This window comes from Ambystoma mexicanum, chromosome 8, assembly GCF_040938575.1.
Source record: "Ambystoma mexicanum isolate Mex_15411 chromosome 8, UKY_AmexF1_1, whole genome shotgun sequence".
NCBI classification, from domain to species: domain Eukaryota; kingdom Metazoa; phylum Chordata; class Amphibia; order Caudata; family Ambystomatidae; genus Ambystoma; species Ambystoma mexicanum.
Genome location: NC_090929.1, coordinates 1430611250 through 1430637894, shown reverse-complemented (window position 1 = coordinate 1430637894; position 26645 = coordinate 1430611250). Strand labels below are relative to the sequence as shown.

General features: G+C 45.9%; 1 protein-coding gene across 1 annotated transcript in view; it reads right to left on the bottom strand.

Annotated features, from left to right (window-relative positions):
* The window catches only part of RRP12 (ribosomal RNA processing 12 homolog), a 1372062-nt gene that overhangs the window by 1254890 nt on the left and 90527 nt on the right, over positions 1-26645 (bottom strand). The window contains exon 6 of the mRNA XM_069611582.1: positions 1118-1234. Within this exon, the coding sequence (XP_069467683.1) occupies positions 1118-1234 (117 nt within the window). The remainder of the gene's footprint in view (positions 1-1117; positions 1235-26645) is intronic.

The window sequence follows — 26645 nt, the reverse complement described above, 5'->3', positions numbered from 1 at the left end:
CGGGCCAGTCAGGCATTACACCAACCCAGGAAGCTTAACAAATAAAGATGTTCAAACAAACCCATTTGAGTGTCTCTTGATACCATGACTCACAGTGTGTAACAAGATGCACATTAATCAATCGGACTATGCTCCGAACAAAACAGTTCTCTGGCATAGAACGACTGCATTTATACAGGAAGGGGATGCAAGCCACACATCCTAGAACTCCGGCTCAATAAGAACAGTTAATCTCAAATGCTTAAAGAAGCAGGTGAAAGCGCTAAACCAGAGAGCACCTAAAGGATGCTTATCCCACCTCCGTGCCATCCTCCCCCATATCCCGCTCCAGACTGCACCTCCTGTAGGGCACCCAGAGTAACAGAGTAACTAACCTGGCAAACCTCTGTATATTGCTTATAGTAATGCACAGGCACTACTATTCACAGGCACCCGAGGAGCACCTTGCTAAATGATTTCAGGCCTTATTTTTAGGGCCTAGATATATCAACCTACTTTACATACAGGGGATTTCCTCTAGGTTACCATGTCTCTCCAATTGGCAGTGAGTCTGAGCAGTCAAACTCTTTCGAAGGAGATGGACGTTTAAACATTAAAGCTTGGAACAATTACTGATTGGACGTCCAGACTGAAAATCAGCATAGCTCATCTCTTAGTCGTGGAGATTTGCTCTATCTCCACGACTTTGTTAGATTAGGCATATACAGATATTGTACACACACACACTTGGAGAGGTGAAACACACACTTGGAGAAGTGAAACACACACTTGGAGAAGTGAAACATTAAGATCGTTTCTTTAATAAGGGGCCTTGAAGTAGGATTATTCCAATTTCTATTATTAAGCATAGACAAAGCCCACCACTGGCACAAGAGATGTGTACTTGCTTATAAACTGTGGTTACAATCAATGAAGCAATAACTGCGCTGTAGAAGACTGACTGGTCGGAAATTTGATCCATGGCAGCTCGTGAAAGCTGTGGGGTGAAACGGCCATTGTTTCTGGTAAGGATCAAGGTCTATTACTTATGATAGAAATTTGCACATGGTCACCAGCTCAACATGAGCATATTAAACACATGAGCACATTAAACACAAAAGCTTAATCAAACTCCTACCTTTGGCTTTGTGTGAACTGTGAAGCTGAGTAATCCGTGGTAAACCTGCAACGTTGACGGGTAGCTCCATGCTGTTGGGTCTTGTTTTCGCAGCAAGATTGCCAAACAAGAGATAATCTGTTAAAATAGAAAAGTTGAATAAGCATCACATTCATAAAAAATGTAGTAAAGAGAATTCAACTTGCAGCGCACCCATCACTTATGCTGCTCAGGCCAAACTCATTGCACCGAAAGAGATGCAGCATATGAAGGTCTAATTAGCTCCTCAAGGTAGTACGTAATGGTCTTGAGTCTCCAAAAAAAGCAATTAAATCGCAAACGTTTACTGGAGCTTTGAAGTCTTGCAGCTCCTGCCATAAATGAGACTACCCTTAAAATACTCATGCCATTATTCTTATTTAAACCATCTATTTTTAGACCAATGACAAAACAGAGGTCTTCAAATTATATCAAACCTTTAAGCCCCACCCCACCAATCCTCCTATTCTTTGCTGTATACAATTTAACATTTGCATTATCATTGGATTCCTAGTCTCATGGAGCTGAGCAAATAGTAACTGCTTGAAGCCCTACAAATCAAACCACACAAATGCCTGTATCCTGAATAGACACAGGAACTGCATTCTCTAAATGCAGGTAGGAAGATTTTTCCACAGACCTATGGTGAGGAATGCACAACCATTTAACCTAATGGCAAAACAGGGTTTGCAACCAAAAGATACACCAAACTGAGTAGCAATGGCAGCACAGTTAAACATCACTCAAGGAAGGGAGAAGGCTGGCAAACAGGTACAGCAAGTCCCAACAACAAAAAGCAGGACACCGGAATACTGAAGAATATACAGCATTAAAAAATTGCACTGGGAGGGGGAGAACAGGAAATTAAAAGGGAGGACTAAAGGGGAAAAGAGGAGAGCGAGAGGGAAAAACAATAAAAGGGTCAAAGTCCCTACACCCTCTACAGTGTATATATCAGACTATGGGGTTTAGAGGAAAAGAGGAACCCTAGACCACAGTAAAAACGCATTTGCATAGTTCTGCCCAGTAACCAAAAAGCCAACACATGAATGATCACAACAACCCCTCCCCCCCCCCCCCAACCTCAAATATAGTACCAAGAGGGAGTAAAACAGGGTTAACAACTTCCCCAAAATATAAAATAAACATAACTTATCAGCGCTGAATAGTCTAATTACATTCCCAGGAATCTAGTGAAAGAGATACACTAAATATCCAGTAGAATCAGTAAATGCAAAAATTCCAGTTTCTTGTAGAAAAGTCCAGGGACCCAGGAAGAATGTTAGTGTTCAGGTAAGTCCATAAAAGTCACTGTAGTGAGATTTTCAGACTTGATAAAGTACCCCATAAGGAGGTACTAATGAGACCAATCCAATAGGAGAGCCGCGGTGATGGGGAAAAGTAAGTTCTATTTTCTAACTCACAGGTACAGTGAAAGGTGCCAATGACAACCCATCCCCATACAAAATAGATTTCCGCGTCAGGTTCAAGAACCAGAAGACTCAGGGAGCCAAGCAGAATTTGGGCCAATTTAAGAAAGCGCTGTAAAGGAGGACCTGCAGGACCCCACTACTAACTGACCCAAGCTAAATTCAGATTAAAACTTCTACGCCCATGGCTGGTGAGTTACAGAGCCAGAGTGAACTTGGCTCAGGAATTGCAAGAAAAATTAAAAACAGTCAGTACAAAGCACTTTCCACAGGTTAAGTTACAGGATTCGGTACCCAGGGACTATAACCCAGAACAATGGCCCAGACAATGCAAGGTAAGCATATTCTTCCTTCCCTAAAGAGTATCCACGAGCCAGGACCAGAAGCAATAAAGAATGATATCCGAACGGCGAAGGGAAAAATGGAGCGACCAGCCAGCAGAAACTGGTCCGACTACAGGGGGCAACAGCAAGAGAGACCCAAGACAGCTAAGATTAAGAGACAAGGGTAGTTTATTTCTAATGCGCACCAGACCCGAAGGTATCTGGGCGCAGCAGTGAAAAGCAGGTACAAGGCTTAGGTTATAACATACAAAGTGCAAAATACAGGCAAAAAAGAAGTACATGTACATATAAAGCATGTAGAATACTTATAAACAGCAGACAGTTCTAGAGAAAGAAATAAGAATATATTACAGCAGACAGGCCTACCGATCCATGGATTTGAGCAGTTTGATGTACTTATGTCTAAAGGTCAGATAGGGTTGATCCTCTGTGAGAGGAAGAGGCAAAGTTCCACAGTTTGGCTGCTTTCACAGGAAAGCAACTTCCAGCAGCCCTGGTAAGCCCAAATCTGGGGATAGTGAAAAAAACCCTCATGGTTCTGTCGCTCAAGAATGATTCAATCCATCTGACGGCTTCATTAGAGAAATGGGCTGCCGAGTCCAGGTGGCCACATAGGACCTTATGATCCACCAGATCAAATGCAGCAGAGAGGTCTAACAGTAGGAGTAGAGCTGTTTTGCCCTTATCTCTTAACTCATCGACCTGAGCTTTCAGTTCGATAAGGGCGGTTTCCGTCCTGTGTTGGGGGCGGAATCCTGATTGTCTTGCTCCAAGCAGTTTGTGTAGTTGCAGGTAGTTTTGGATCGGATTATAAGCCACCTTGTCAAGGATCTTAAGCAAGAAGGGAACCGTCGTGATGGGGCAGTAGTTCGTGGGGATTAATGGGTCTAAGGTGTGCTTCTTTAGCAAGGGGAGCACCCAGGATTGTTTTAGCTTATTAGGGTTAGAGCCAGATCTCTTGCTGCATCTAATGGTGTCCCTACCACCCTACTGGATGACACAGGCTTCTAACCTCAAGGAATTAGAACAAGGACGATAAAAGAGGAAGAGCAGGGGGCGTGACTTGGCGCCATGGATGATGGCCACCTAAGACCGCCACTCCGATCCACCCGATAACTAAATACTGCATTTTCTACACTTAGCCGTATCCTCGCCATCAAGTTGCAGCGGGCAACCTCTCCTTGAAGTTCGGCTGTCCCCTCTCAATCCTGGAAGTGCACGTACGGCTCACATTTCGTCCGCCTGCTGCTCCCGACAACGGTCACCTTGTATGAGGGAACATCCGGCGTGGTCAGGGACGCAGTGTGCAGGCTTGGGCCTGGTCGACCTTTTCCTACATTACAGCGCCATCTGATGCGGGCTTATTGAACTTCACTATTTTCAGCTGACTTGTTCAAGCTAAGTTTTTGCATCATTTTATTCTACACTTGGGGGTCCGTTCGAACGTTTGCTGCTACTACTTACTGCACATCTTACCAACTGGCTGTGGAAACGTAAAGGAACCAACTAATGAAAAAATAAAATCGAGGGAAAGGGAGAAAAAAAAAAGGTGTAGATGGTGTATGGGAGGGGGAAGTGTGAGGGGAGGAGTTAAGGGAGATTATAAGTGAGGATATTAGAAGGAAGAAAGGAAATACATGGAAGATCAAAGGACATAAAAAGGAGCACACTAGCGTCAGCTTCTGCATTGTAACTCTAAACCTGAAGGTGCAGCTTCTCCTTTTGGACCCTTTCAGATCCTTTCATTTGCATACTGCGCAGTGGTCACTACTGTCCTCTGCTGTTCTGAGTGCGCAAACTTCTATTTGGATTACCTTACTGGCTTCACTTCAGACTGCATGTATCTGAACTAACTAATCTTAAATCTAGCCGACTCCTATCTGGTGTCTTGGGTTACTATGGCCACTGCCAAGAACAATCCTAAAACGCTGATCGTCAATAAGGACTCTAACCCTTCTTCGACCAACCCGGAAAGGCCTAAAAAAAGTGACTCTCCTCCTCCGCTCACCCTTGCGGAACCTGCCATTGAAACTATTTTGCAAGAAATCAGCACTGAAGCCTTTTATTGAAACTACTAATCGAAAACCTCAGTAAGTAGATGATAGATGGAAAGGCTTTTATGATAGAATGAAATGGAGAGAAGGGTTGGCTCTGTTGAGGATCTCTCAAAGGGTTGTGCTCCTCGAAAAAACCATCAAAGACCCTCAGAAACACAATGAGGAGTTGTGTTAGGGAATATTCTCAGAAATGTGCCAATTCCCTCCACCTTAGAGACCCCCAGCAACTTTGCTGGATTTTGAGGGCTTGATTTTTATTTTTTTTACCTGGAGAGACTGAGACCCTTTTTCCCACTCAAGTATTTTAATGTGATTTCTGAGCTTTGTGTTTTTGTTATGGAGCCTGGCAAACTCCACAGGCATCATCTTTTACAGGGTCACACAGCACCTTCAGTGCAGTGACACAAGGAATCTTAGATTTCCCCAAGGTTTAGACACCTTCTCTGGGATTAACTATTTTTTCCCAGAGCAGTAAAATGAAATTGACTTTACGTACAATTATAACTTTCTAGACCCAGCACACAATATCTTACAATATGGTGCTGGAGGGGTTACTTAATATCCCCTTTGTCTAACTTCTCATGTAACAATGTTAGTTTACCCTTCCCTCACTGAATGGCTGGTGGCAGTGGTTTCGTTTTTACTACCATGGTGTGCATTTACAGCAGGCTGCATTCGCAGCTGCACTAAAGCACCCAAGGGTGCCATTTTTTGCCAAAATGGCCCTGGTCTTTTTTCACCATCTCTTTGTGGAAATGTCGTCCTTGAGATTTACTCTGCGTGCCAAACCAGGTTTGGACCCTTTGTTCATTTTGCCTTTGGCGGGATTCACGAGTAAAGCCTGCCTCTGGCTCCAGGATGTCTCTGGTAGGCAGGAAGTGAGGGAGGTGCCCGAAACTCACTGTGCTTAGTCTCTAGGAGACCCAAATGCAGTCTGTGATGATTGGCTGGCCGACTGCCAAGGACAGCCACCCTGCTGGGTGACTGACAGCTAGGCTGGAATGAATGGGAGAGAACTGTATAAAAGGAGAGTCTTTTGGCCTGGAAGGCAGAGTCGACCACTGGACGAAGGAACCGAAGAACTTCTTGAAGAGGACGCCTGCTGCAACTCCTGGACCGTTTGTTTGCCCGGTGAAGCCCTGCTGCAGTGCCGAAACGCCAAGTTTGCATCGACAGAAGCCCCTGCAAAGACGACTTCTCCCTTTGAGTTGGTGGGACCGATCAACCTAGACATCCATCTCAGAGCTGGTTGAATTTCCACAGAGTTGCTGCTGGAAACCGTAGAGCCAGGGAGAGGAACACCAGTTAGTGTGTTGCTTCTAAGTTGGCCAAGAGCTCCAGGAAGATCCTCTTAACTCCCAGGAAGCAGGACTGACTGAGCCTGAGCCCCCCTCAGAGTGCGGGACCCCAGAAGCAGGGAAAGTCCATCTTGACAGCCAGGAACCGCAGTGTTGCCATTTGCAGTAGAGGCGAGGAGCTGAAACACTGAAAAGCCACTGAAAGGAAAGTTTGCTGGTTGCAAGCTTTGACCGTCCCAGTGCAGGAGTCCCCCTAACGTCCTCCCTCTTGTCCCCACGAAGGAGGCCCAGGAACAGTGAGATCTGCAGAGCTGCACAGGGAACAAGAGTCATCTGCTGCATCTTTTCTTCATTTTAAAAAGGTACTGTACAAAGTATAAGAGAACTTACCTCTTGTTGTAGAGTTGCTTGCATCTTCTACTACTCACCAGTATGACAGCTTGTGGCCCTGCATGGATTCATCTTTTTCTTCAAAGACTTCTGAAACATTGTGCAAATACTTTTTTACTTACCTTCAAAGAAGTGCTTCAGTCCATCTAGACTTGACTATTGCTTAGCCTGTTTTAGCCAAATGACTTATTGGGGGATCTGAAAGTACTTGTCTGCTTAAAAAATATTTGTGGTAGCTTGTTTGCTCTAATCTTTTCCTTGTTGCTTGCTCTTAACAAATTCTGAATGCCTACAATACATTAATGTCTACAGCACCCTAGCAATTGAAGTCACCAGTGGGTGTAGGTCTCTGCTGTATGCCATCCCAAATGGGTATTTCCTGATTCTGAACTAAGATATTGTATCATTTTAAAGTATATTTGTGTGGTGTTTGATAGTGCTCCCTTCTGAAGAAGGCTCATATTAACTGACTGGTAAATACATTAATAATTGTTTTATCAAGAAAACCTGTGTGTCTCTACTTGACTGCTTGTCACTGTGAACCTCTAACTCCTACAGCTCACATTGACCCCTCTTGAGATAAACCTGGCTACTCGTCCACAATACCAACCTGTGTAGTACAAGCTTATACCAAAGGTTGTGTTACTACTGCCAGGAGGTCTAGGTTGTTGTGGTGCACCCCGAGGGTATTGCATACAATCTTGGCTAACAAGTTGGAAAACAGGAGCAGGCGTAATAACCTGCGCATCTCTGGAATGCGTGAAGGATGCGAGGGTTCGGACCCCATGGTATTTATACAGAAGCTGTTGCCTGCCCTGCTTCATTTACCTCCGGATTCATCATTCAACATACAACATACAAAGGGCTCATCGCATTGCCTCCCACCCTTTCCTCCCGAAAAGTTCTGCCTCCCCTCGTCTTCCTCCCTGTACGCTAATTTTTCTAATTTTTTTTGAATTTACTCAGCTTCAATTTATAATCCCAAAGGTCAAGGAGAAAATCTCCCTCGCTTGGAATTGAAGTAAACTACATATTTCACAGGACGTGCACAGAAAATAATTTGCATCCTTCCGCCCTGCTTTGAAACAGCTCATCGGATCAGATTCTACCATCCCTGTTCCTTCAAAGTGACTCATGAAGGTCGTACCGCCATCTTTGATGATCCTGCTGACCTGAAGTCCTTAATTTGTTCCATTAAAACTGAGGGCATGGATACATCGGTACCCTTGATTGCCCCCTCTTCCGGAACATGTTTGACGCTTCACCTGTGTGGGCGCTATATACTGCCATTTCTATCTGTGTGTTAATACTGGTGGGTCTGACGCAGTTGTGGCATCCCTCTCCTGTTGTGGGTCGTCTTTTTTCTTTTGACAGCTCTATAGGTGTCACCTACCCCTATTGCTTTTTCTCCCTCTCCCAACCCCCTGATCCCCATTTCCCAGCCTGATCATCTTTTGGTTCCTATGTCATATATGCTGTTGCTTTTGTTTCCCGACTGAGGCTTTTTCCTCACTTTTTGCCTCCTAATATGCAGTCCATCAGACTTCCCTTTCCTGGCCCCTCATCCTTGTGTGTTTTCTGTTTAGGTTTGGTCCCAGCTATGGAACAACCTGCTCTTGTTTTTCCTGCATTGATTCATGTTGCTCAGGCACTGCACATTTTATTCTGGTTTGCTCGTATTCTGTGCTGGTTACAAGATCTATATTTTGCTCGAACATTTGCTTAACTGTTGTGTTATTTAAATGTGTAACATAAAAGGGATGCAATAATCCAATTAAGCGGCACAAAATTATATCCCACCCCAACAAATTTAAGTCAGTGGCATGTATACAAGAGACTCACCTATCAATTGCAGAAGCAATGAAACTCAAATCCTTTTGGATGAAACCTGCCATTGAGAGTCCTGCGGTGGACAAGAAAAATGGAGTTGCTATACCACAAAGATTTTATCATTCATGATTTTGGGCCAAGCTGCTGATACTAATGGGCGATGGGTATGGGTCAAACTTCTGATTGGGTCCGATCATATTTCCATTCTGAACATCTATGGTCCTACGCTACCGGATCCAGGCTTTTGGGTTTCCATGAAACAAAGGATTCTCAATAATGGTCTCACCAATCTTATGTGCGGCAATGTTAATCAAGTTCTCAACCCTTTTTTAGATAGGAAATCTAAATGTGTGTTCAAACGCTCCAAGACACACAAATCCTTTGCAAATTGTCTTGCTGAGACCGGCCGAGTGGATTCATGGAGGCTTTTTCATCCAACACAGTTTACACATTTCACTCGCCTCAACATGAGAGACTCTCCCGCCTAGATTACATCTTTTCTTCCAACTCTCTCACTGGCACCATCATTGACAATACGATCTCTAATATTTTTCCGGATCATGCCCTTGTTTGCACCTCCTTTAACTTAGCGGACATCAGAAAGCAGTCGTCTAGATGGCGGTTCAATAACTATTTGGTGCAAGATGAGCAGTTTATTCAATCCCGACAATTTTTTTCTGAAAATCTAGATTGTGATACTTCAGTGGTTACCAATTGGGATGCTTTTAAGGCTGTGCTCAGGGGCCATATTATGCTTATTCAGGCAGAAAAAAGAAACAACGTACAAAGCATCTTGATTATCTCAATCTCCAACTTTCCAATGCTGAAAAACAATTCTATCGAGACTCCAATGTAACAAACCTCAGTTTGGTCATGGCCTTATGTTTCCAAATTAATAATGAGCTCACTGAGTTAACTGCTGGGACTCAATTAAACTATACGTCCAAGATCTACTAGACTTCCAAAAAGCTGGGAAGTCATTTGCCCCTCATCTTAAGACTAGGAGGGGGGGAAAAAAAACCTATCTCACACTAACGATAAATCTGGTATCTCCCTTAATCATTCTGATGATATTTTAAGTTGTGTTAAACAATTCTATTCTGACATAGACACTCCTGAAACCATTGTTCCCTCCACGAATATTGATCCTTTCTCAGTAATATCAATAGACATACTAACCCCAAATTGATCTTGCTTATCTAGATGGCGATCTCACTTCCTCAAATCACTCGCGCCATTAAGGGGTTGGGTAAAGAAAAGGCCCCCGGGCCGGATGGTCTTTCTATTGACTTTGATAGTTTTGCCAAGTCCCTTATCCCTAGACAAATTGTTATACTCCTACTTTACCTCCCAGAAATCCTCTTCTGGCTCCTTCTCTGAGGCTTTGCTCATCCTATTTCCTAAAGCTGATAAAGATCCAAGCAATTCTAGACCAATCTCTCTCATTAATGTTGAAAGCACAATTTTTGCTATAGTTCTGGCTAACCGAATCGAATCTTCTCTACCCGCTCTGATCAAACCCGACCAAGTCAGCTATGTGAAGGGGCGGAACGTCTCTGCAAATGCTAGATTACTGCTTGATGCCTTTAATGTAGTTTATAAGGACAAAAAAGATAAACAGGGCTATGCTGCAGTTGTGCTTGATGCAGAAAATGCTTTCGATCGGGTCAACTATGACTTTATGTTTCAATCGCTCCGATGGTTTAAATGGTGTAATGATTCAATTCAATATCTTGGTCTTCGTTTTGCCTCCTCAGTATGCAGTACCGACAAACTTAACACGCAGATATTGTTAGACACACTTAGGGAATTAACCTCAATGTGGTCTCCCCTCTACCTCTCCTGGTGGGGTCAGCTTGACACCATTAAAATTATGCTGTCCCCCATGGTTTTATATTATTTGCAACTCCTCCCGGTTCTCTTGTGACCCTCATTTTTTAAGTGTCAATTCAATTCTTCTCAATTTCTTATGGGGCTCAGGAAATTGTAATAAGATTGTACTTGCCAAGCTAAAAGCCCCATATGATGTGTGTGTGTGGAGGGAGGGGGGGGCGGGGTGTCGGGGGCAGGGGAGAGAGGTTAGGTTTCTAGACTTCAAATGAGATCAGTGTTTCTTCTTAAACAAACCCTCTGCTTGCTCCCGATTCCTCAGATATTCCCTCCTGGTGTGAGCTAGAAAAACACCTGGTACATCCCTGAAATGTTGCTGACCTTACCTATGTATTTAGTTACTCCTCAGCGGCCTTGTCTGACACCATTAAGGCATCCATCTCTGCTCGAAGATTTTTCTAAGACCCCATCCAAGAACCTATCTCCCGTTTCTCTGGCACAATAAACCTATTACTGTTAACGATAGAGCTTTGTATCGTAAATCTTCGTTAAACAAAGGTATCAGATTTGTTCAGCAAATTGTGAATGGTCCCTCCATTCTTTCCTTCCAACAACTAAGAAGTCTCTTTTCAATCCCCGTTTCAGACTTCAACTTTTATAATAACATAGTAAATGCGTGCTTTGATGCACTCCATTTCTCAAACACCATCCTATCGCCTGATGCCTCCAGACATTTGCTGCCAACCATGGTTTCCGATAAAGGCTTCCAAATTGTGCAATGTTTTGACTTCTGTGCTTGAAATGGGAACAGGACCATGGCTGTGTCCTCAGTGACCACACTTGGTCTCTTTTGTACACTAGGATCAGGGCCATCTCTGCTTCTGCCAACATAACATCTGTTCTTCATTCTCAGAGCATGCATTACCCCCTTGAAATTATCCAAATCTACAGAAGGTGCAGATAAATGTTTGTCGTGTGGTGTGCCCCTGCCTCCTATAAAACGCTTTTGACTGTCCATAGTTAATTATGTTTGGGCAGGAAGTTTGGAAATTCCTTATACTCATCTTTACAGTTGATGTTCTACTAACATTTTTGGATATTTTCTTGGGTAGCTTGGCTGTCAATAGCATCAAATGACATACTTCTGCCAAGCTATACAACTTGTTCATTGCCCTTGCTCTTCACTACCAATTAGAAAGATTCACAAAAGATATCCACTAGTGGTTGGTGGAACAGGATGTGTCATGTGCAAAGAATTGAATTATGTATGGCCACTTGCCTTGATACTATACCCAAGTATAATACCAAATGGCCTTTTTTTATTCGTTATCTAGACTGCTTTAATGTGTCATTGCATGGTTCCTGAGCTTTTGACATTTGATCTTTTTCTCTTTTATCATTTGTCTGCCATAGTGCATTGGGCATTGCCTGATCCTTTCATTTGATCATCAGATTTTGCCAGTTATGAATTGAAGTATCCAAATATTATACGTATCCCCCCTCCTTCCCTCTGTTCTCTTGTATGTCCCCGCCGTTAGTCTTCTACGTATGAACTTCAATTCGCTTGCAGATCTCAATGTTAAGTTTCCTCATTAACTAGTCTCATAGCTTCACTCATTTGGCTATTTTTCGACTGTTTTACTGTGTTGCCTTGGATTATATTGCGATTATTGCTATCCTTCATGAATGTCTGCATTGTTATTACTATATTGTTCTTAACCTCTTATAATCTCAAAGATTATTAAACAAACAAAAGGGGAAGAGCACAGTAAAACAGCCCTGAAAACATCCCAGCATGGGACATCCAGCAAAGGGGACTGGGAGGTGAATTGGTTACAGGTCTAGGAGAATGTCCAGCAGCCAGAAGAAGGCACTAGAGTCAAGGATAGGACACAGAACCCAGCCAGTATGACCAAACATGGTCCAAGAGATTCAGCATCCCATCTTTGTGGCCAATAGCTCAGTTAAGTAGCAGAATTGAGCCACCCTAAATATTCATTCACACATGGGCAGACTTCAGCCAAACTGCCAATCAAATACCAGTCAAATCCACAAATGTTGGAGGACAAACATACAGACTGGCCCTAAAATAACATTGAATGCTCAGGTCTACATAGAGTTTGTGTATTGGGCTGTCTGGAGCAGGTGACCAGCCCAAGTCGCTATAGAGAGAGCAGGGCTCAGCTCAGCGTGAGCCCATACTTGCACAAAAGCCATCCAAGGCCTGCCTCATGGCTACCAAAAACAAAGGGATGTCCAAAAAAGTAGTTGCCCAGAGGAGGACTTAAATAAAAAACATTAGTACCCCAAAGTGTACCACACTGTTATAGCGGTTTACTAACGCAGTAAAATCAACTATATCCTTGAAGAAACCAAACGTAAATTACAGATGCCACCAATCGATTCCAAACACTTGTTGGGTGATCAAACCAGCATGGGACCAACGTAGGCTACCATAGTACAGCACAGGAAAAAGGAGTGGCAGAGGCAGGAGGATCTTCAGGTGAAATCCCACTAGCCACACAGCCAAAAGGTCCAAGAAAAGCTAGAGGGAACCACTAAGTTTTAGTTTTAAGAGGGAGCCGTCTGACTATCGTGAGGGAGTACAGAAAAGAGAAAGTAGTAAGACGTCTATGTTTCTTCCATCCGAGCGGAGAGGAAGGGTGGACGCATCTGAACCTAAGATACAACAATCAGAAAAGCTTTTACGGTAAGTAATGCATGTCTTCTGTTGTCAATCTGCTAAGAATCACATGCTGTGCATAGACCAGGCAGCAGTACCCGGAGTTGGAGGTGGGTTGTGAGAAGTAACAGTAGTGAAAAGAGGTCTTAGTACTGCCTGTCCCACCTGAGAATCAGAAAGAGTGTCTTGGCAACAGTGTTTTGTAAAGGTGTGTACAGAACTCCAGGTTGCCGCTTTGCAAATGGACTCAAGGGGAACATTTGCAATGAATGGCATGAACGCCCCAGTGCCTCAAGTGGAATGTGCTCTAGGCTTGAAGGGCAGTTCTCTCTTAGCAAGATAGTAGCAGAGTGTAATGCAATTGACAATCCATCTAGAAATAGTGGATTTGGAGACTGCATCTCCTTTTCCTGTGGCCACAGACACGAAAAAATGATTAGTCTTCCTTAGTGGACGAGTTCTTTCCATATAGAACATGACAGCTCTGCGTACATACATTGTGTGCAGGGTTCTTTCCCCCAGGCTTGAGGGATTTTGTAAGAACGTTGGTAGCTCTATTGACTGGTTCACATGGAACTTGGAAATGAATTTAGGCGCAAATCTAGGGTGAGTGCGCAAAACCACCTAGTGAACTGTTAAAGGGATCTGGAATAGAGTGCCTGCAGTTCACTTACCCTCCTAATGGAGGTGATTGCTATTAAAAAAGCAGTCTTAAGGGTTAGGTTCTTAAGACTTGCTTTGTGCATGGGCTCGAAAGGAGCTCCCATAAGCCTAGTTAACACCACATTTAGGTCCCATCCGGGAGACGGGTTAGAAATCGGAGGGTGAATTCTTTTTACCCAGTCCATGAAAGCCTTAATCACTGGTATCTTCCACCACAACACCTTCTGTTGTGATGTTGTATATGCTGAAAGTGCCGCTAGGTGCACCTTTATTGAGTTGAAGACTAGGCCTGAATCAAGCGAGTTAGGTATAGGACAATGTGAGTGGAGGAGCAGTCGATTGGATTGAAGCTCTTTGAGGTACACCAGATGACAGTTTCCATTTACTAGAACAGCAATATCTAGTGTTACGTTTCCTTGCCTCCCTGAGATGTCCATACATCTTTGAGGGAGCTGCAGGTGTCCGAATTCTAGGACCTCAGGAGCCAGGCCGCTAAGTTCAATGTCTGCGGGCATGGGTGAAGCGTCTCCCCTTTGTCATGCGATAACATGTTGTACAGGCAAGGCAGTTTGATTGGAGGAGATAGGAACATCTCCATTAGATGAGCGAACTAGGGTTGGCGGGCCCACATGGGGGCCACCAATATCACCGTGACTGGTTCCTGGTGCGCAATCTTGTTGAGAAGTGGAGTCGGGGGGAAGCGCAGCCAGATTTCCCTGACCATGTTATCCAGAGTACGTTCCCCTTGGATCGGTTGTAGGGATACCTGGAGGCGTAATCTTGGCATTGGGCATTTCCCAGGGTTGCGAAAAGATCGATCTCTGGAAAACCCCATTGTGCGAAAACATCGGCGACGATGTATCCGTGCAATCGCCATTCGTATTCCCTGGGCAACGGAAAGTCTCTGCTGAGTACGTCTGCCAGAACACTGAGTTCCCCTGGAACATGTGATAACAGGAACATGTTGCATTTGAGAGCCCACTTCCAAATGTTCTGAGACAGTTCGGACAGCCCTGGAGAATGAGTGCCTCCCCGTTTGTTCAGATAGTACATGGCGGTGGTGCCATCTGTGAGGATTAGGATAGTCTTTCCCTGTAGTTGCGTTTCAAACGCTTTCATTGCTTTGAACAGCGTCCAACCACAAACCTGCTGAAACTGCTCGCAATGTCTGGAGACCAAACTGCTTGCTGTCTGCTGGAGCAGGTGGGCTCCCCACCCTGTAAGGGAGGCATCCATAGTTAGAGTGGCTTCCACTGCGAGGGTGGTGAAGGATTTTCCTTTCAAGAGGTTTTTCCCCTCCACCAGCGCAGCGAGAGAACTTGGGTCGGCGAGACCACAACTAAATCATCCCACTGTCGGTTGGCCTGACACCACTGGTTGCTTAGCCACTCTTGCATTGGGCGCATGCGTAGGCACGCGTGAGGAACTAAGTAGATACAGGACGCCATCATTCCTAGCAGACGCATAGCCTTCCGTACTGTTACCTCGCGACTAGCTAAATAGTGAGGGATTTGAAATAACATGTTTTTAACCCTCTTGTTGGAGGCGAAGACGAGGCAGTCCTTTGTTCGAATTAGATCCCCCTAAGAATTGTTTGACTTGACTGGGTCTAAACTGTATTTTTCCTCGTCGATCGAGAAACCCAGGCTGAATAAAAGGACTATCATCTTTTGTGTATCTGAGAGACATGTTTCGTAGGAGTCCCCTGTTATGAGCCAGTCGTCGGACGAAGGATAAACTGGAATGGATTGCCTGCGCAGGTGTGCTGCTGCTACTGCTAGTACCTTCGTAAATACCCTTGGTGCAGATGCGATGCCGAAGGGAAGAAGCCATGAACTGATAATGTTTGTATTCTATCATAAACCTGGAGGTACTCTGTGCTTGCAACATCGAAATATGAAAGTATGCATCTTTCATATCCAGAGTGGCCATGTAATCCCCCGTGTGAGCAGATGAATTACTTCCTGCAGGGTGCCCATGTGAAATTTCTGTGGTTTTACAAACTTGTTCGCTTGATGTAGAACAGGACGCATGGTTAGATCCGTTTTGAGTACAAGGAAGTACACTGAATAAATACCCTTTTGTTCCAGTATCTCAACTTCTTGAAGTATGCGAAGATGTTCTGGCGTTAGTCTCCATTGACGTGGAGGTCTGTATTTTGGGGATTGGTTGAACTCTACACAGTACCTGTGGGCTATGGTTTTTAGCACCCACTGGTCCGTGGTCATTCCCTCCCATACGGGACCCGAATCTTCTAGTCATTTGGAGCCTGAGGCAGGAGAACCTCTTGCGGTCGAGTTCCTGCCTCTTCCCTTACCACGCTGCTGTCCCCTTTGGGGGTACCGGATGTTGTAACTATTGGTTCCCTGTGGAGTGTGCCAGTTGTTTCCTGAAGGGTATTGTTGGTGAGTGGAGCGTTGGCCACGAAAAAACCTTCCCTTTCCAAATCCTCGCCCTGTGGAAGGTCCGAGTAATTTGGTCCAAACTCTTTAGGGTTTCATGCTTTTTTCGCAGTCTAAGGCCTCATCGACCGCCTTTCCAAACAAGTTGGATTCCTCCACAGGTTTGTTTATAAGAGATGCTCGCGTTTCAGGTTTAAACCTTGAATTTCAAAGCCACGCATGTCTTTTGAGGAAAATTCCCTGAGCGAGGACTCGGCTGGCTGTCTCGGCAGAATCCAAAGTGTTTTTTTTAAATACTTTGGTTAACTTGCCTAACAGAGACTGTGGTAAGTAGGCGGGTCCGAAGAGGTTCTGGAGCCTCTTGTAGGCCTTCTTATATTAAAGCCCATTGCGCATCTGCGTAACTGGACAATAGAGTGGTGTTATTGGCGATATGCATTGAGTATGCTGCCGCTGTGGTAACCCTTTTACCCAGGGCATAAAGCCTTTTCCCTTCTTTGTCAGGGGGAGGCTCGCCCATTGATAAAGGAACCCCTGCTCTTTTCCTTGTGGTGGTGACTACCAAAGAATCTGGGGTGGAATTACCTCTAATAATGGGTCTGATGGAGAAGGAGTTTTTTAATCGAATTGAGTAGATGGGTGGCTTGGCGGCTTCTCGGAGTATATCCATAACGAACGAAGTTGGCTTCAGGTGCTGCCTCTTCAGTGGCAATTGAAAAGTGATCAGCTGCTTTAGTTGATCATCAATAGGGGAAGGATTTCTTGTAGGGGTGTTCTGAGGAGAGTCCAAGGCCAGAATATCTGGGTCTTGTGGCTCTGGGGACTGCCATGGGTGAGGGTCACCCACATCTGGGTCCTCCCTCCAGCCTTCCATAGGTTCATCTTAAATGGGCTCATGTTCCTCATTATAGAAAGGATTCCCCTGTACCTTAACTGGTAGAATGTCTTCTTCAGTAAGGTCAATTATATATGTCCTCTTCTAAAGAGAGGTCAAAAAGCCTTGGTAATTTAGATCTAGGGTTAGCAGGGCTTTCCTCCCTTGGCCTTCTTGGTGTAGGTTGTTCTGCACGTGAAACAAACTTGTCCAGCCTTTCCACGCAGTCCTCAAACTTTTTTCTAGTACAGACTGACTATCTAGAACAGTCTAGGGGTGGAAAGGAGTCTCTCAGTCTACCGTCGAAAAAGTGTCCCTAGTACCCTCTTCCGTCGAAAAACAGCGCTCTGTGCTTTAGCGTCAAAGAAAGTCCTTACTCTCCCTCAGAGATTTCCTCTGGCAGGACTGATGAAGGTGGGGTATCCAGGTGCCCTTCCCTCGACTTCTGAACGCTATCCTTAGATCTCAGCGGATCTTTGGGTCTTTTGAGACTTTCGGAGAGTCCCTAGCCTGCCGTTTATGGGAATTAGCAGCCACAATTCTAGCCAGACTGACCTTGACGTCCTCACCAGTTGGGAGGCGCGTAGGTACATCCGACTGTTGTAAGGGAGTCCGTTTCGGCGGAATCGAGGACTTGTCCCCATCGGCCACCTTTTACGGCAGTGCTCTAACTTCGGCGGTGGTAAGGCCTTGTCTTGAGTCCTTTGTCATCGCTGTACACTTTCCTGTGATGCGTGTCGACGGAACTGTGTTGTGGGGGTAGCGCCCTTTGTCTTGGATTGCCCAGTCGTTAGGCGCACATGCGGCAGCGGGGGAGGGCTGCTGATCTCGTCGATCTACGGTATCACCGGTGCACACCCCGGGGTGTGACTTCCCCATAGCAGATCTTACGCCGTGCTTATCGGTGCCGGGGACAGATGATGCGGAACGCAAGCGTTCCATCGAACGGTCAACAACCTCCGGTTCGGAGGCCTGATGGTCTCGCCGTCGTCACATTCGGCCGTAGTGGGAGAAGTCCAGGCATTGGACATACCGTAGGCCGCCCACCGTTTTACTCTACGCTCCTTCAAAGTCTTGGGGCGGAGGAGCTTACAGGCCGCACACCGCACACCCTTCCTCTTTACGATCGAGCGGCAAGCACTGGTTACACCATCTGTGCTTATCCTTCCATGGGAATTTGCTCTTACAAATAGGGCAAAACCTAAATGGAGTCACAGAGTGACTAAGACCAACTGGGAAAGAGGGAAGAAAGGGAAAGGCATTTTCAGTTTGAAAATAAATGTCCGCCCGACCCAACTCTCCCTACTGTATAGGCCGGCAGAAGGGCCAGCAATGTGGTCGGCAACGCGGACATGATCACCTTCTGTTGAATCTCGCAGGTCTTCGGCGGAAACTGGAACAGCCGTCGAGACAAAGGACGGAAGGGGTGATATTAAATATCTTTATAGAATAATTCGACCAGAGGTCGTTCGACAATAGCAATGTTCTTTACGAACTCCGCATAAGGGCAACCAGTTATCTGGGTGGAAAAAAAAAACAATCTGAGGGAACTCGACGCGTGAGGGAACTTGGGTACACTACACGTCACGTAGGGATAGTGTTACAGGCACGCCCATGTCGACATCCACTTTCAATTCTCAAAAGACAAGATGCAATACTCTGCAGTTACCACTGGATGTCAGACTACGCACAGCATGTGATTCTAAGCAGATTAGCAAACATCAGAAACATCTTTCTTTGGAGGATAGAAAGGGGACGTCGAGATGGGCGTGACTAACACTATCCCTAACATGACGTGTAGTGTACCCAAAATATCTCACATCTAGGTCCCTCCAATTGCGTTTTTCTGCCGTGAGGGAGCATTAGTCCTCGAGAGTGCGTACATAAGAAAGGTGTAAGATGTCCATGTTCCTTCTACTCCATGAGGGAGGAAGGGTGGGCGCATGTGAATCTAAGCAGATATCATCAGAAATGCTATTACGGTAGCACCTTGTACTGGAAATTGCAGCCCCTGACCCTGCTGAGCAGTAAGGAACGAAGCGGCTGCCAAACCAGGACGTGTAGATAAGCTTCCTTCAGATCCAGAGAGCACATCCAGTCTCCCCCGTCTGGTGTTTCTGCAATAATTGGCTTAACCATCTTGAATTTTTGCAGAGGGAGAGATTGAGGGTGGCAAGGTCCAACAACTCTCAGGCCAGCCTGGTTCTTCTGTATGGCAAAAATCCTGGAATAGAAGCCAAATCCTCGCTGGGAGGCTGGGACATCTTCCACTGCCTGGCTCTCGACGAGCGACCGGATCTCCACCAGCAGAGATGTTGTCCCAATCTGTGGGAGGAGAGGAAGGTACAAGTAGGCAGTACACCATGGAGACTGGAGAGGATCCAGGGGTTAAAAAAAATATATATTCTGGCCCCATATTTGCACGTGAAAGGAGAGCCTGCCCCCCACTGGAAACACGTGACCCGAAGGGGCGCGTCATACCTTCTTTCCCTCCGAGGCTGTTGCAGAAGAGGGGGATTGGAGAGACCCCTTGCCCCCCCCCCTTTTGCTGTTTCTTCCTCCGGTGCAGACTCCGAGAACTGTCAGTTTGCCTGGACCTCTGTTCTTGGAAGAACTGGAACCCGCCAAACGCCCACCCTTTGTCAGAGCGTTGCTGCGACTGAGTTTAGGCCTTGGGCGTGGCCTCCGTAAGAATAGATGCGGGGCGAGCAGTTCTTTTTATCCAATTCCTGTGGTGGAGTGGAGGTTGCTACCCTCGAATGGAAGGTCCAATATGCGTTTCTGGACATCAGGATTAACTTCGTAGCCCGGTGCCAGGCCGTCATGTCCGTGGCAATGCAGATGGTTCTGGCAGAGGTATTGATGAGAGCCACGGTGGTCTCCATGATGTCCTACGCTACTAGCTTGGCTTCTCCTAGGGCAGCCCTGAAGCACACTTGGCTCTGTGCTGGAAGTTTTTAGATGCAAGGAGGTGTAGAGTACAGCTTTTTTGCGTACGCCTTCAAGAGCTCCTTGCCCAACAGCGTCGAGGACGACTGGCTTAGAATCGAGCGACGCTGCAGCAGTCATGGAAGAGTGTGGTTGAGGATGCGCCGAAAGCAAGAGTGCATCATCCGCCATCTGCCTATACTTGGCGTCTAGGAGTGGATCGACAGGTTGGGCCGAGTGCGACTTGAGCCACCCCTTCTTTGCCAGGGCAACTGTCTTTCTGCATCGGGATACCAGTTTTGGTAGGGGGGGGTCTTAGGGTGAGAACCTCTGCCAAGACATTTCCCCCCCCCCCCAGCCCCCGGGCTGCTCTACCTCGGGCTGAGGCAGACCCAAATATTCTGCCAAACCTGCAAGGTGTTCGTGGAAGGCCCTGACTGAAGATGGCGTGTCGGGGGTCCTCCTCTTCTTCAGTGTCCACCAGCGTGCTCATTGGAGGAGTGCTGGGCGCCGTGGGTTGCGGTGGGTAAACCGGAGCCAGTGGCTGCTGCAGAGAATCGTGTGGAACCACCTGTGTTGTGGGAGGCAGGGAAGCCTGAATCAGCTGGGGCAGTGGTGGTTGCGCTGGTGCCTGTGGCTCCGGAGCCATAGGAGGAATAGTTATGGGAGCCGGTGGGGTGACCTTGGGGAGCATGTCCCTGGTGGCATTCCGGAGGATGGCCCCCATCTGGGGAGTTCGCATCAGCCCTAGGAACTGTTAGGCAGAAACCTGTGCAGTTCCCTTGGGGGCCACTGCAAAAAGTTTAAGACTACAGGTGTTAGCAGTAAACCCAATTGGTAGCAGTCTGTACCACCCAGATTTACCTGGTAGCTGTGGCTGAGCAGTCAGACCTCTCTCAAGAAGAGTTAGGCAGTATATAGGGTATACACATTAGGTACAAAAATACAGTAGCACAAGCAAACACCGACCAGAGCTTTGGTATAAAAGTATATAATTATTTAAAAACACTTGTAAAAATACACTGGCATGAATATGTCAAGCAAGTTCAAACACAGTCACTAGAAATATGAACACCTCCCTAATTAATTATTTGACAAGTCTAAGTTAAGACACCACTTATTTGCAAAACAGAGGTGAGCGCGTAACCTTAGATGGCACTCCAATAATTCAGTTTAAAAAGGGGAGAGAAAAAAGGCAGAAATAGGAAAACACACAATACCAACACTTTTTAAAGAACCACAGCAAGTCAAGAAAGGCAGGGTCTACTGTAGAGCAAAACGTTCATAGGCCAGGCCGACTCTTGGAGAGCAAGGCGGAATGTGCCCAAGATCACACAGTTGAAGTACAATTAAAAAGTCTTTGCAGATAGTTCAAAAAGGAGCTAGATCAGTTCACAAAAGTTAGTTAACAGGTCCGAGGTCACCCCAGGATAGAGAGTCAAGGATTTACAGGACGCCTTGAACAGTCTGTTGCAAGGGAGACCAGGCAGGACACAGTACCTGAAATGGTGAGAAAGCTCTAGCGGGGACAGTTGTTCCTGGCAGCGGGTGCAAGTCGGTGCTTCGTCCAGGGGATGAGAAGATCTTGACATGGAGGAAAGCTGGAGTTCGTTGCACTGCCAGAGAAGAAACCAGCCGCGGAGGTTCCCGGTTAAAAAGGTACTACCCTTTTATTCGCAGTAGTGGTTAAGTGTGGCTATTCGGCCGCCGGGGTGCTTGGCACGGGCGATTCGACCACGAGACGATCCAGGGAGGCGAAAAAGGGCAAACTGGTTAACCCCACCAGCTCAAAGGAAGAAGACTCTCCTGGAGGAAGATCCTCTGTTGTTGGGAAGTGGCGAGTTCGGTTCAGCAGGGCTCCACCGGTGGTGTTGACGTTGCAGGTCGGCTCAGCTTCTCCCTCTTTGGATTCTTTAGGTCCTGTGGCGACTTCTGAAGTTCCAGTCCCCAAAGCCCTGCTTTTATGCAGAAAACCCCCATTCATCAGTCCTAGCTGTCAATCAAACATGCTAAGTGGTGAGCCAGGCGGCTCACCACTGGGCCAATCACACAAGAGTGCGACTTGAGTTGCCGGGGCAACTCAGTCCAGGGTGCCCATTTCCCCCCCCCCCCACACATCCTGTAGACCCAGACAGAGTGGCACAACTTTTGGAGGCTTCTGTGCAGAAGCCCGCCAAAAGTGGAACAAAAGGCTCGACTTGGGTGGAAGTTACAGAGGCGAACACAAATGCCATTTTAAAATAGAGTCCTGGCAAAAAGACCCAAGCGGGGAATAAATATTAAATAAATAACCCGGCGGTATCTTTAACATTGCACCAAAAAAGTGGTGTGTTTAAAATGAATGTGAAAATCCCATAGGAAATATTCCGGTGGAATATTTCGCGTGGTAACCACTGCCACCAGCCAGAAACTCGACAAGGGGGGACTGGACAGTGCCCCCTTGAAAAACAGACCCAGGGGCAATCGAATTACCCTTACCAGTAATTCCACAATATGATGGTTTGTACTGGTTCTGTTCACAATTTAAGACTAGTAAAGTCAATGGTGACTTTACATGCCCTGGGAGACAGTAGTCAGTCCCAGGGTATGGAGTCTATGTTTGGGGGCCACGACACCCCTGTGTTACTGCACTGAGGGTGCTGTGTAACACACTTACCAAAAACACATGAAGCACTATGGGGTAAAAGACCCGATAGCCCATAAAACACATTACAAAGTCAAAGGACATTCTCAAATCATGCCTAAGAGTGGGAGAAAAAGAATCTCACTCTTAGCAGGAGAAAAAAATAAACCCCAAAAATCCAGCAAAGCTGCTGGGGGACCCACTAGGTTTGGCAAATTAGCCTATACAGAGAATTCTCCCTAACAGGAACCTTCCAAAGAACCTGTCGGAGGCTGTAGAGGTGGCAGCTGATATTGACTGAGTGGCTAACGGCAGCTGAGGCCTGGGCACAGTCTACCTGGGGTACAGGGGAAACCTGCACTGGGCCACTGATGGATTGTATATTGTTTTTTTATACTGTTTGAGTTGTGATTCAATTGCCATTTTATGCTTGCTGTATTTAGCTTGTTCTCATGTAAAGCACTTTGGATTAAAGGGCTATATAAATTCAATAAAATACAAATAAACTGTAGATCACGCTTCTGGTTGGCACCAGTCCCACCTTGTGACTCGTTCCTCCACCCCGCTCTGCCAGAGGGGGTATCATACGCGCGGCCATCCAGTCTGGCGCGGCAGCCATTTTGTCGAGCTGAAGTCGTGGTGCCTGGCTCGCTGGAACCAGCCGCTTCCAAGACGCCTGGTGTTGGAACATAAGGCCTATCCCACACCTCAGGCCGTGATCTGGAAGGCATACTGCCCTAGCAGAGCTGCCGGTAGTGCTGCGTGAAGGCGCCCCCACGGCCATAATGCCACTACCAGGGCGTTGCCCCTCGGGAGTAATCCTGGTAAAAGACCCTTGCGGTCCCTCAACACTGACACTGGAAGGATCCGGAGACCACTCGGCCATGAGGCCTGTAGCTGGACTAGCCTCGGTACGTGTGCTGGTGCCATAACCGGAACGGTTTACTCCCGGCCTCGAGCAATGTTTGACGAAGTCCTTCAGGTCCTCCGAAGGCTCTGGAAGAGCTCCCTCCACCTAGCTAGCCTGTTCAGTGCACATGGCGTGAGCGAGTCGCACACGGAACAACCTTCCCAGCAGTGGTTAGGACCAAGCCAGTGGAGGCAAAGGGCGTGGGGGTCAGACATAAGGAAGAGACCCTTGCAGGCTGGACACCTGCTGAAGCCCTCTGCAGTTGACATACGCCAGGAAGGAGCATTGCGTCAGAGGATCCAGTACCTATTGAAAAGAAAAAGACAAAGATAGAAGAATATCTGGGGAAGAGCGTGTGGTATAACATGGCCGAAGCCAAACCCAGGAGCGCTGGTGAATTTGGCCCGTTCCCCTCGACGTGGAAAAGGGGGCTGAGGAGTGGCGGTGTCAGGCAAACGCATGCTCCCAGGGTCACGCGCCTCTAAATTCAAAGGGGATGAAGATTTTTCTGGTGAAAAAGGTTCAGTCTCCCGTCCCTCACGAAGCAACGCCCCATACATTATGCAGGAAAGGGGACAAGACGCAACAGTAGGTCCTCCAACCTGTGGGCCTCTTATTGGGTCTTGCACTTCCCCGCAATCCTTTACTGTGTGTTGAGGTGGTTTCCGATTGGGCTTAATTTGTGTGTTGGCATACGCTTCTGGACCAAGCAAAAACAGAGGCGATTGCTGTAAGGTTTAGAATGAATCTTAACCACTGGTATTGCTCTGGCCAACCCTCCAGACCATCGTTTGCTTGCCCAAAAGGGTCAGTCCAGCCCGAACTGCTAGGTCACATCCCTTCTGCACGAGACCACAAGCATCCCCAAACATGTTTTGGCCTTTTTGGGCCTCATCAGTGAGGAGCAGCTTGGGTCTATAAACCCAGCAGGCACAGGACCCACGTCTGGGCATACCAGTCCCACTCGGGGTAACAAAGCAAAACCAAAAGGAGGTGACAAACACGTGTCTGGGGTTGCTGTTGGTACTCTTGTTCAGAGGAGAGTTGCCTAGCATTTTGGTGCTTGACTGCCCCAGGGCAGGACAAAGACTGATATGTTAAAGATATTTCTCCTCTGTGAAAGATAGTGAGCTAAGAATCTGGATAAGACTCTCCTAACCAGGACTAATGTCTGGCAGAGAGACTCCCAGGACCCCCCTCCCCTTGTTAATTTATACTTCTGGACCTACAAATCTCCGATTGTGGTCAAGAAACAGATTTTAAAATGCTGGAAGAGCAACCTCAGGCCTTCTGTGGAAGACTAGCTGCATGATTTATCAATTACTACATGTAGAGAGCGCAACTTACAATGTCAAGAAAAAAAGGAAGATACATACTGCACCATTTGGGATGCTTTTAATGAGTTTTATGCTTAAAGTTTAGCTCTGTTCTCTTTCCTTCTCTTTCTACTTCTTTTCCTTTCTCTTTTCCCTTCCTCGCCTCCCCCTATGTACATAGATAATGGTTTACAGTTGATGCTATGTTTTGTATTTGATATTACTTGCCAGATCCTAGATGCTGATTGTATCAAGTTGAACATGTCAATAATTAAATGTATTTAAAAAAAGAAAGTCTTATCTTCAGGCTTCCTTCCTTCCCCTTGATAGAGGTGTCACAAACTAGATGCACTCCTTCGACCAACATACATTCTTGTGCGTCTGTTCTCTGGTGTAGCCCTCTCCAAAAGGACTGCTGCAGGGTTGCTAAAGGGTGTACTAGTGGATTTGCCATTTATCCGGGGACAGGCTGAAAGCTAATTTGCTTCCTTTAAACCTTCTGCCTCTTCCTCTTTTCCCCTTCTTTTTTATATTCCTTCCGTTTTAGATCATCCTCTCCCCTCGGCATTGGGGGAAATCGTGAAGCCGATAACTGCTGCCCAACTTCAAATTCCGGCAGGGATGGCTCACCCTTATGGGGTTCTAGGGAACCGACATACAAGTGTATGTAACTCTGGGTATCAGAAAACGAAACCAACAAATAAAATATTTCGCCTTTCAGAATGCAAAGTCACTGCATTTGCAGAGAATCTAAAACATTTTTTTGAATCTTTGAAACATTTTATATTTTTATATAGAGCAAACCTTGTTCAGGCGCAACAGCGCAGTATAGGTCAGAGCAAAGCATTTGTCACGTGAATTTAATAAGTCACCAAGTAAACATTAGTAAGAAATATCACAGTATTTGCATTCTGTGTGCGACTGTTGGTTTGGAGCCATCTGTCTTTGTATTGCAGTACTGGTACGTGTTTCCATTACAAGTTCGGAACAGTACCAGAATGCAATAAAAGATGGATGAAAGGACAATCAAACCTAACATTGGACAAGTTGAGATATTCAGTTGAGATTTGTTTTATCTAGAGACTCATTTGTTACTCACTGGAGCTGCAATGCAAAACCAAGCACAATCACAGGAACCATGCTAGACAGCATTCACCCCGTTAAGAAAATAAGCCTCCTCTCACCACATAAGTTGTAATAAGTTCTCGGAGTTCAATTTGTTTTATTTAAAAAACACAAGGGGCCAGTCCATTTCATCTGTTCTCATTGAAATAAACTTCAAATATATCAAGCAAACCTCCTATTGCCATGAAGCAGCAGCTTCTCTTAAAATTCTAAGTAATCACTAACCACAATCAAAAGAGCCTGCTACAAGCCATAACTACAGTTCTGAAACTAAGCCTGCTGCTCCGTTTCACAAGCTCATGAGAATGTACTTTGTCAGCATTTCACTACCAATAAGAAAAGTGCAGTAGTTTTTAAAAAAATATTCATGCAGCAATAAAGGCAACATTTGTAAACACTGGAAACATTCTTTTGCACGCGGCTTGATGGGGATAATGGACAAGCATTTTTTTTAAATAAAAAAACTAACAGAATTAAAGCATTAACAAGTATATTACGTTGATTTATACCGCACACCGCTACCACCCAATGGCAGTATCCACTGAAAAACCGGATTCCTTAATTATAATAAACTAATATATTCTTGGCAGGGATTGTCATTTTTTTCTCAAAATAACGACCTGCAACTTTCTTTTGATGCTAGGATTTGAGGGCATCTGGACTACTGGATAAAACCCTAACTAATTTGAGCGAAACCTTACATTGACACAATTAGGCTTAAGGAAATCAAGACCATTGTATAAGCGTGGGAATCAAAAGCAAGGCAGATCACTATCGTACTACATCCTCCATACAAAACAAAAGATT